The sequence below is a fragment of the Antrostomus carolinensis genome, unplaced genomic scaffold (genome assembly GCF_000700745.2).
Source record: "Antrostomus carolinensis isolate BGI_N321 unplaced genomic scaffold, ASM70074v2 scaffold697, whole genome shotgun sequence".
NCBI lineage: Eukaryota > Metazoa > Chordata > Aves > Caprimulgiformes > Caprimulgidae > Antrostomus > Antrostomus carolinensis.
The window spans coordinates 32,745-43,318 of NW_010326484.1; the positions used below are offsets into that span (position 1 = coordinate 32,745).

A 10,574-nucleotide genomic window follows, 5' to 3' on the forward strand; every position below is an offset into this window, starting at 1 on the left:
TGGGTCCCTTAGCCTAAAAAAAACCCCCTATGTTACCATCCAGCCAGTGCCTGGGGGCATTGACAGTGTAAAAGCTGAGCTCAGGAAGAACATTCAAAGCTGTCCTGCAGTGGATGGGTTAATGCACGTGGCCAGCATATGAGCTGATTTCACTTGAACATGTTCCATATAATTTAAGGCCTGACCTTGTTCCTTCCAGGCTCTACTAAGCTCAGCTGCAGCAGCATCCAGGTGAGAGCAGCAATTCTGCTCTCTCTGAACAGAGCTGGTCCTGCAAGGACTGGTCCTGAGCCCTCGGCCAGACTTTGTTAGGAGCTGCAGATGCAGTTCCTGGGAAATAAGTACAAAGGGCTGATTTTCACTGGCTGGCAGCGCAGGAACCTTGTAATGAACACAAATAATACACATGGTTTTAAGGGCCCCTGCACTGCTGGGGTGTCAGTATGAGCGAGAACAAGGCTCGCTGGATCTGAATTTCTCCTGTTTATACCAGTGCAGGAGAAAGTCCAGACTGGGAACAGTACACCCACCTCACTTCCACTTGAGATGCTCCAGTTTTTTGGCATCTGCTCTGGTTTACCTGGGAGCAAGGCAGAGATGTGAATTCTTCAGGGATATTCAACAGCTCTGTGAAGAGCTCCTCACCCTGCTCCGTTTCTCTCTGGGTGCAGGGACAAGCGTAGGGATGGAGCACAGACCAGGCAGCAGTGGTCAGGAATTCCTCTGCAAAACCAAAGCCATTAACTTCTGCCCAGGTCACCAAAATGGAAACTGGTGCTACTGTCAAACCAACCTGAAACCAGCCTGAGAGGAGCTCTTTCTTCTCTTCCTTTTCAGCCACATTTCATTTCCCTCAGCTTGTTTATGTTGAGATTAGTTTTGGAAGAGAAGTAGCAAAAGAAAAATGGGTGGGCATCAACCCAGACAGTGTGGATCCTCAAGGAGAAGAGCTAAGGTCACAGCAGAGCAGAGATAGACCTGTTGCTTTGATCCAGAGCCAACCTCACCTCCTCTTTCTTGTCCAAAATGTGTCAAGTAGCTACAAAACCCCAGGTCCTTGCCTTATTGCTTTTGCAAAACAAGCTCCCTGGTCGTGATGCTCAATGCCAACCTCTCTGCCTTCCACCTTCCAGCCTGAGCCCTTCCTCGAGGGAGCCACTGTGCAGCCAGCCCCTCTCTGAGCACAATGGGAACCACAGAAGCCACTTTGAGGATGGAGAACGTGGATGTGAAGGAGGAGTGGCAAGACGAGGACTTCCCCAGGTTTGTTCCCTGAAAAAAAAACAAAAAAACCCAAAAAACAACAGGGTGAATTTAATTTCTTCCTGTAAGTAACCAGTAGAGCACGGAGCATGCAGGTCCCTCCCACCAGCCCCAGAGACAACAGGATTCAACTCCAACAGAACAATTCTGGCCAGAGAACTGAGCTTTTGTAACAAAGCTGCTTTGAATGCTTAAAAATTTTTAGGAGACCTCTGGCAATCCTCTGTGAGCATGTCAAGGAGAGGGTAAGGAGGTGGGCGTGGAGGACAGGGAGATTAGCATGGATGGATGGATGCCTATGGGGCTGGATGGACCCATGTGGGGGTGGATGGACTCCTTCCCAGACTCAGAATCAAGCAGTATCTCCCCAAACAGAGCAATTGGCCAGGAATTTATTTGCCAGAGGAAGCAGAGTCATTGGGATGCAATGACCACTGGCACTGACATGCAGAATCTGAACGGTTGCAAACCTTGTAAGAAATGATGTGTGGGTGACAGAAGGTGCCAAAGTGCCAGCTTTCATCTTCAGAGACACTTTATTAACTGCAGAGTGCCTAAAATATCCCCGTAAGCTCTGTGCGTGCTGAATTTCAGTTAATAGCTCTAAAATGAAAGAGGGCAGGTTTAGATTGGATATTAGGAAGAAATTCTTGGCTGTGAGGGGGGTGAGACAGTGTCCCAGGTTGGCCAGAGAAGCTGTGGCTGCTCCTCCCTGGAAGTGTTGAAGGCCAGGTTGGATGAGGCTTTGAGCAACCTGGTCTAGTGGAAGGTGTCCCTGCTGCTGGCAGGGGGGTTGGGACTGGATGAGCTTTAAGGTCCCTTCCAACCCAAACCAGTCTGGGATTCTAATTCCCTGCAGCCACCCAAAGGGTGCACCCACCCTCACTGCCCCACCCATCCAGCCCACTGGGTCACACACAGCATGGCCAACACCAAGCCTGGCTGCAGCTGGGATCTGAGCTGCTGAGGGGCTTTTCAGGGCTGTCTCACCCTGTCCCAGCTGCAGCTGAATCCCCCGGGGAGCCCACAGAGCCCCTGTATCCGCAGACAGTGGCACAGTGTGTTGTGTGGGTGGGCACGCACAGCCCTTGCCGCGTTAGAAAGGGTCTCCTGTTTCCCTCGGATGAGCTTGGCTCTGTTCAAACCCAGCTCCAGCTGCATCGCTCATCTGAGCACCTCTGTCTGCCAGCCCAGCACCCGGCTCACAGGACGTGGCTCGTCCTTCCGCTGGCCCCCGGGGTGGGCTCAGCCAAGCTTTTGGGGTTCTAGGATGGGTTTTTTTTTTCTCTGAGAGCAGGGCTTTTCTTTCCTCTGAGAGCAGAGCTGGGCAAGAGCTTTGTGCTGATGGGCCTCTGCCAACCTAAGGCTCCCCCCCCCAGAGCGCTGTGCTGACAAGCTTTTGATTGAGTGGGAAGGAAAGAGAGGTACAGGAAGGAAAGCATTGACCCAAGGCTCCCTAGAAAATCTGGGGGAAAAGTTGAACCAGCACCTGGACACTGCACTGGTGAAGGGCCTGGAGAATACGTCCTACGAGGAGCAGCTGAGGGAACTGGGGTTGTTTAGTCTGGAGAAAAGGAGGCTGAGGGGAGACCACCTGGCTCTGTCCAAGTCCCTGCAAGGAGGGGGGAGAGAGGGGGGGGTGGGTCTGTTCAACCAAGGACCAAGGGACAGGACAAGAGGAAATGGCCTCAAGTTGTGCCAGGGGAGGCTGAGATTGGATACGAGGAAAAACTTCTTCACCAAAAGGGTTGTCAAGCATTGGAACGGGCTGCCCAGGGAGGTGGTGGAGTCACCATCCCTGGTGGGATTTAAAAGCCGGGTAGATGAGGTGCTGGGGGACATGGGTTAGAGGTGGAATTGGCCGTGTTGGGTTTATGGTTGGACTCGATGATCTTAAAGATCTTTTCCAACCACTCCAATTCTGTGATTCTGTAACTCATCCCATCACGTTGGAGCAGGAGCTGCCAAGCTCTGTTTCACACTTGCCACGCAAGAAGCAAACTTACCCCAGCCACAGCCAAGCCTTCAAGGGACATTTCTTCTGCAGAGCCCACAGCACCACTTAACACGGGCGTCATCGTTCCTGCCTAGCAAAGAAAGCACAAGGAGGGGCAAAGGGATGTGACCATGGCAGGGTGGCAAACTGGTGGCAGGGACAAGGCCAGAGCCCTACGAACAAGCTCCCCAGGCTGCTGCCAGACTGCTGCAGAGGGATTCAATCAGGAATGATGCAAGTGAAATAGAGCCCAAATAACCACTAGGCAAAGGAGTGAACACTCACTGTGTTTAACTAGCATTAAAAACAAATAAATAATGATTTTCCAAGATGCTTCCCCCTAGAAGCATTAAAATAATAGGGCAGAAGCTGCTGCATGTGGGACAGTAGCTCTCTAGCAGATGATTTGCTGCATAGCTATTTTTGCTTAGCTGTGATTAACCAATCTTGCCACAAAAGGACATATTCTAGACAAAGATCTGGGCTGGGGGAACTGAATTCAGCTGCTCATTAAGGACACAAAGCGACATTCCCCTCCCTCCCCAAGAAGCTGATCTGCAGAACAAGCTCCCACCTTGCAGGCTGCAAAGGTGCAGTGCCAAGGCACTGAGCAAGGAGCGAGGAAGAGGAGAGGAAAGGGTTCCCCCTCCTGCTGCTCCCTGGAAGGTTTGTCCTGCTGTGACAGTCTGTCTCAGCTGTTTGTGTAAGTGCCACCCTGTGTCCTGCGATGATGCTGTAGCCGTGCTGCGGGGCGGATGCGGGAGCATGCTCACTCCAGCACGCATCCATCGGATCAGGGGCGGTGAAGGCTCAGGCTGGTTGATGCTCAAGAGAAGGTGTTTATAGAGGAAAACTGGGCAGCAGGCTGTCAGCAGAGAGCAAAATGGTGGCACCCGACCCTTAGAAAACCTGCTTCATTCAGAAAATTTGGCAACTGGGGCTAGCTGCATTTGGGAAGGAAGATTTCCACAGGAGACTGGGAGGGAGTGATTCGAGCATCCTTTGGGAAGGTAAGAAAGCCCTTTTCCTTCACCTCTGACTTTTGAATTGCTTTTCTTAAATAAATCCTAACATGGGAGAGCAGAGTGCCTGACTGCAGCACGTACTCGGGTACAGCTGGGCTTTTTTTTTTCCCCTCCCTCCTTTTGATGCTGTATCACCAGGATGTGCCAGGCGCCAGCTCACAGTCAGATAAACAACCAGCCAGGCCCTGTTCAAGACAAAAGCAAAAGGGAGGAGGAAAAGCTGGAGATGGGGGCAGAGAAATCTTTTCTGACTGCTCAGAATATCGTGGTAGCTCACGGGGTCCTGGTGCTGCACAAGCGAGCGAGGAGCAAACGCCTTTGATCAGGTCTCCAACTCTCATAAATATACAACAACCAGGCAGAAGAGGATTATCCCTTAATCTAAATATTTATAGGGTTTAATTTGGCTGGTGGCTCTGGTGTCACAGCAGCACAAAGAGGAGCCTTTGTAGGGCAGAGCTGGGCTGTATCCTCCTGCGAACTTGGAGATACCGGTCCCCATCATCTCCCTCCCTGCCATCACTGGACTGTAAGACCAGCAGCTGCTGGACACCAGCCCCATGCACAGTCCCATCCCCATTCTTACAGTTCTGCCTTCAAACTGGGGGGGGTTCACCCCACATTTCACCCCAGGACTGTCCCAACACTCAGGATTTTACACCTGGAGGCATGAGCTGCTCCCCCTGTTCAAGAAGAGCTTCCAGCAAGGGGCAGGTGAAACAAAGATGGCTCAGAAGGTCCCTTTTAAACAAACCTTTGACATCATGAACTTATGGGCTGGTGGGGTTTGGTCATGCTGCACGAGAAGTTTCAAACCCAGCTAATGCCAGGGGATGAGCACAAGTCCCAGCTCAAATTAAGGGGAAAAGTGTCCAGAAAGTGTCCAGCTCAGGGTGGGCAGTGTGTTGCTCAGCTATAGGGTTCCTCACCACACTATTGTGGGCCAGATTCTGACTTCACTTACCCCATTACAGGTCAGGAGCAACTCCAGCAACTTCTAAAGGGCAACAACCATGTAATGAGATTTGGCATCAGTAGGAAAGCCAACTTCTAATTCAATTGATGCTTCTAGCCTCCAGCTGCAGGCACGGTGATTTATACCAGGAGGGTGCAGGAGCCAGGCGTGAGAAGCTGCAGATCCTGGCTCTGCCATGGAGCCCCAGGAAGGCAGCATGGGTCAGCCTTTGGCTCCCAGCTGTGGGTTTGAGTGCCTGGATCTTAGCTCACAATGAACCTGCTTCCAAACCTCAGCAGGGTTTGGGTATGACAGCTTTTGCCAAGTCAGGGCTGAGGTGAGGATGAGGTGACAATTCTGGGATCATACCTGAGGTTTGATTCTTGCCTTGAACACCAACTGCCTTAGAGCAAAGTCTCTGTAGAGCAAGGAGGCAGCTCGGTCCTGGGAGAGGCAGTTCTGGTCGGTGCTTTGGATAAAGTTTTGTTCTCCTGCAGCCAGGGCCTGTGGCAGAAAGCAAAATGCACTTTATAAAACCATTGGCAGAGAGTGCAAAGCGCTCTTGTGCTAAACATCCACTGCTGCTGGGATCAAACATCCCCCACTGAGCTGAGGAACAGCCAAATTCAGACTGTGGGGACAGCCCACTGCATTGCCTACACCATGCAAGGAACAGGAACAGAGACAACAAAGCACCAACTGCAGAAGATATTCCCTGGTACTCTTGGTGAGGAGCCCTAGAGCTTGGCACTGCCTCTCAAAGTGCCAATGGAGATAAAAATAGGGATAATATGGAGAGAGTGAGGATGTCACCAGGCTCTTCTGAGGACAGGTTTTGTTCCCGTGTCCCTAGTTGGATTTTCCAGCCTCTTGGCTGGATGGCAGCGTGAGGGATGTACTGGGGGGGAACTGCAGGGATAGTGTGGAGGTTACTCAGGATTGCACAGCACTCCAGTAAGAAAGCACAGCTGCTGGGCTGCTCCTGGGGAAATCACCTCAGGCAGAGCACACATGGGCTTGCGTGTTTTTCCCTGATGTTCCCAATTCTCTCCACTGTCTGCCATGGAGTGACTTCCTCCTAAATATCACCTCTTCTGTCTTTTTATCTCTGCATCTTGGCTTGTCTGCAGACCTCTCCCAGAAGAGACAGGGATGGAGTCTCTGGGCAGCCCTACAGAAGATGAGAATACATCCTGTAAGTACCAACCTGCCTTAGCAGGAGCTCAGAGGAACACAAGCTTATGGGAATGGCAGTTAGAGCAGAAACCAGTTCCCTTGGAGTATCCACAAATATCCCCATGTGGGAGAGGAAACCAGCAGAGATTTGAATTTGCTAATCTTTCACAAGAAGCTGGGGGAGGAAATAGGTACCTTAAAAGTGTGAGCACTTTAATCCAGTCACACCTGCAGGTGTCCAGTACCTCCCAGTTATGATCCACCACCCTTAGCTTCCAAAACCATAGCCTGAAATACATGTAATGAAATGCCCATGTCTTGCACTAAGGATACAGGATGAGGACAACCTGTCAGTTATTTTCCTTTTAACTCCAGCTCCCCCAAATACTTTGAACTTTAATGGGGCACATCGTAAGCGGAAGACACTTGTTGCACCTGAAATCAACATTTCCCTGGACCAGAGTGAAGGTTCCATTCTCTCCGATGACTTCCTGGACACACCAGATGACCTGGACATTAATGTGGATGATATTGAAACTCCTGATGAGACAGATTCCCTCGAATTCCTGGGGAATGGGAACGAACTGGAATGGGAAGGTAAAAAGCTGGTTTGGGGTGAATGTCTGCAGGGGCTGAGGCTTCTTTTAGCCTCATTTAACCACTTTTGACCCCACTCACTATCAGTAGCTGAGGACCAACTCCCCCAGTAGTGAAGGACAACACACACAGCCAAGCCCCGTTTTCTACACAGCGTCTGTCCCACCAGGACCCCAGCTATAGCAGCACTGAGACTCCTGGGCTATCTCAGCACTTCCATCTGGGGTTAGTGTGGGCAGAAGTAGTTCAGGGACTTGCAAACACCAGTCCAGCCGTAATTCAGGATAAGATCTGAGACTGTGGACACATGTGCTCTTCCAGCTGCAGCTGGGCCACCATCCCAGGCTGGAAGGTGCCACCTGCTCAGCTCTGCCAGTAGAGCTGTCACATGGATGTTCAAACATCTTGAATAACGTGGTCTTGGCTAACTGGGCTGATTTTGACTGAATTGAGCTAAAAAGGACTCAGGCAAGCAGCTCTGTTAGCAGATCAGAGACAACCTCTGGCACAGGCAGTGCCCTCTTCAGCCTGTATTGATGGATCTGGAGGAAGATCCAGCAAAAAGTCCAGTGCCCGACCTGTGACTGCAGGTACTAGAAGCAGCACGAGATGTTAAGCTTATTTCTATTACAATTTGGCAATGGAGCAAGATTATTAAGAATAACAAACTTACACTGATCAAAACTGCAGGTGAAAGAGGTCATCCTCGGTCTGTGGTTGTTACTGTCTCTAACTGCACACCAAAGCTCTTGCAGAGCCTCTTTGTACACCACATTAAAGGCAGAAATGTTTGTCCCTTTTTCAGATGACACTCCTGTAGCCACAGCCAAGAACATGCCTGGGGACAGTGCAGACCTGTTTGGGGATGGTGGGACAGAAGATGGGAGTGCTACTAATGGGCGGCTCTGGAGGACTGTCATCATTGGAGAGCAGGAGCACCGCATCGACCTTCAGATGATCAAACCCTACATGAGAGTGGTGACACACGGAGGTGAGGGAGAGAGCAGTCTAACCCTGGCTTGGTAGATTTCTATCAGTCCATCTTTGTCAAGCTGGAGGAGATGCCATGACTGATTGTTTGACTGTCTTTAGGGAAAAATTGCTGTTTGTTTTGTACTACTATGGTGGCAGATAAGCACAAAAACACCCAGCTCATGATAAAAAAAACCCCCATACAGCCACTGTAGTAATGTTTCCATAAACAAAAGTAGGGATAACACTGGCTCTGAGCAAGACCCTCAGCCCTGGGTGCAGGCAGCATCACCAGTGAGGAAGGGACTGTGGGTGCCTGAGCTGTCTCTGGAGGCACAAGCTAAAGGTCACCATATCCACAGTTAGTGACCATTTCTGAAACCTGAGGAAAGTAAAGCAATGATCCAGGGTAAAGCTCTCAGCTCTGTGCTTTAGCAGACACAAATTCCTTCCCTGAACCCCACACGCATGTTAGAACCAAAACCAGGATCACGGGCAAATCTGATCATGAAAGAGGTCCATAAGAGGGACAAACACTCACCTAGAGCTGAACAGAGGCACAAAAACCAGCCCAGGCACAAATTTGGCAACACACCTTCACTATTATCTTTCCTTCAACTCTTGTGTCTCCCCCAGAAAGAGTCACTGATGCTGCCTGTGTCTTTCTTTCTCAGGATACTATGGAGAAGGTCTCAATGCCATCATTGTCTTTGCTGCCTGCTATCTCCCAGACAGTAACCTGGCTGATTACCACTACATCATGGAGAACCTCTTCCTGTAAGTGGCTGGTCAAGAACTTTGAGGTAGAGGAAGGCAAGGAAGGTAACTTGGGCTCTGGGGAAACAGTTTCTATGTATTCGTTGCATCAGGAACCTCAGCTGGAGATAGTTTGAATCCAGGCCAAGTGTACCCAGTGTGCAGCTGCAGACTGGAGTGAGCAGCACTGGGTGAGACACTGTCTGCAGCATTTGCATCCAAGTCCAGTAAGTGAAAGCATTCAGTGTTAATTACACCAGTGATGGACTCCCAGCTAGGCTAGAGCATATGTATATGATGCTGAACATCTGGTAGATGCTACTGCTGGGCAGAAGAATGGTGCAGGGGTGTCCATCAGAGTGTGCACCAGACTAACACACACCAGCAATCCCTGATAAATAGAATCCCAGACTGGTTTGGGTTGGAAGGGACCTCAAAGCTCATCCAGTCCCAACCCCCCTGCCATCAGCAGAGACACCTTCCACTAGACCAGGTTGCTCAAAGCCTCATCCAACCTGGCCTTCAACACTTCCAGGGAGGAGCAGCCACAGCTTCTCTGGGCAACCTGGGCCAGTGTCTAAATACTCCTGAGCATCCTGCAGAGATGCCAAGAGAATCTGAAACCCATTCCCAGATTACAAAGAAAGGTTCTGGAGGCCTTTTGGGATGACACACAGGCACCTGAAGAAACCTCAAGTGACCTTTTTTTGAGTCTCATGTCATTTTGATCACCACTCAACAGGTATGTGATCAGTAGTCTGGAGCTGCTGGTGGCTGAGGACTATATGATCGTGTACCTAAACGGAGCAACACCCCGGAGGAGGATGCCAGGCCTTGGCTGGCTGAAGAAATGCTATCAGATGATAGACAGAAGGTGAGAATCCTGCTGGTGTTGCCTCTTCGTTCTTCCCTGTCCTCTTCCCACATCTCTTCCACTGCTTCCTTGCAGCCTTCCTCAACCACTCCTCCTTCCTCACTCCCCACATTCCATAATTCCTTCTTCTATCACAGCTTTCTGACTTACTCCAGCCTCCCTTCACTTTCCCTTCTCCCACATTCCCTCACAGAGACCAGGCTAAACCAGCACCCAAGCCTGCCAGGTCTGAGCTTAAATAGGGTTCCTAAGGCCATAGGCAGGGTTTGTGTCTGGAGACACCCATCTGAGGCTGGTGAGCATCATAAAGCTTATTAGTGCCCTGAGATGTTGGAGGTGAGTTTATGAAAATGTACTTTGAATCTGACTTTCTGTCCCGTGGCTTTTCCACAGGCTGCGTAAAAACCTCAAAGCATTGATAATTGTGCATCCCTCATGGTTCATCCGGACAGTGCTGGCTATATCCAGACCCTTCATCAGGTAAATAGAACATGTTCCCAAACTTGGCTGGTTTTGAAGTGAAAATTTAATCTCATGAATCAGATCTTAAAGTCACCTTTAATTAGTTAGTGACCAAGGCAAGATCGTTCGTCATTTGTCCTCCATCTCTCTGATACTTCCAAGGACAAGTCTAGAGGTGGTTTTAGGAGACATTGTGGTGGTCTGGATCCAGATCAAAGCTTGTCCCAGTGGGTAGAACATAAAGATTGACTGGGAAGTGCAGGAATGGTGATCCTTTTTCCCTCCTACAGATAAAGAGATGTGGGGGTCAAAGCAAAGTGAGGTACAGTAACATGGCATCTCACCACGATTTTTCATCATCAGCTTATTAGCACTAGGAGGAGATGGGTACACATGGACTACTGAGGATACAGAGATGTAAAATTCCCTGTTTCCATCAGGAAAATTCTGACTTCCTATGGAGAGAACATCAAAACAAGACACCAAGCACACACTCTT

General features: G+C 50.1%; 1 protein-coding gene across 1 annotated transcript in view; it reads left to right on the forward strand.

Moving 5' to 3' along the window:
* Positions 1–1,186: 1,186 nt before the first annotated feature.
* The window catches only part of ATCAY (ATCAY kinesin light chain interacting caytaxin), a gene marked incomplete at its 3' end in the record, with an annotated part of 11,742 nt that continues 2,354 nt past the window's right edge, over positions 1,187–10,574 (forward strand). Inside the window, exons 1-7 of the mRNA XM_010171574.1 lie at positions 1,187–1,263; positions 6,370–6,434; positions 6,791–7,012; positions 7,818–8,003; positions 8,659–8,761; positions 9,483–9,614; positions 10,008–10,092. Of these exons, the coding sequence (XP_010169876.1) occupies positions 1,187–1,263; positions 6,370–6,434; positions 6,791–7,012; positions 7,818–8,003; positions 8,659–8,761; positions 9,483–9,614; positions 10,008–10,092 (870 nt within the window). The remainder of the gene's footprint in view (positions 1,264–6,369; positions 6,435–6,790; positions 7,013–7,817; positions 8,004–8,658; positions 8,762–9,482; positions 9,615–10,007; positions 10,093–10,574) is intronic.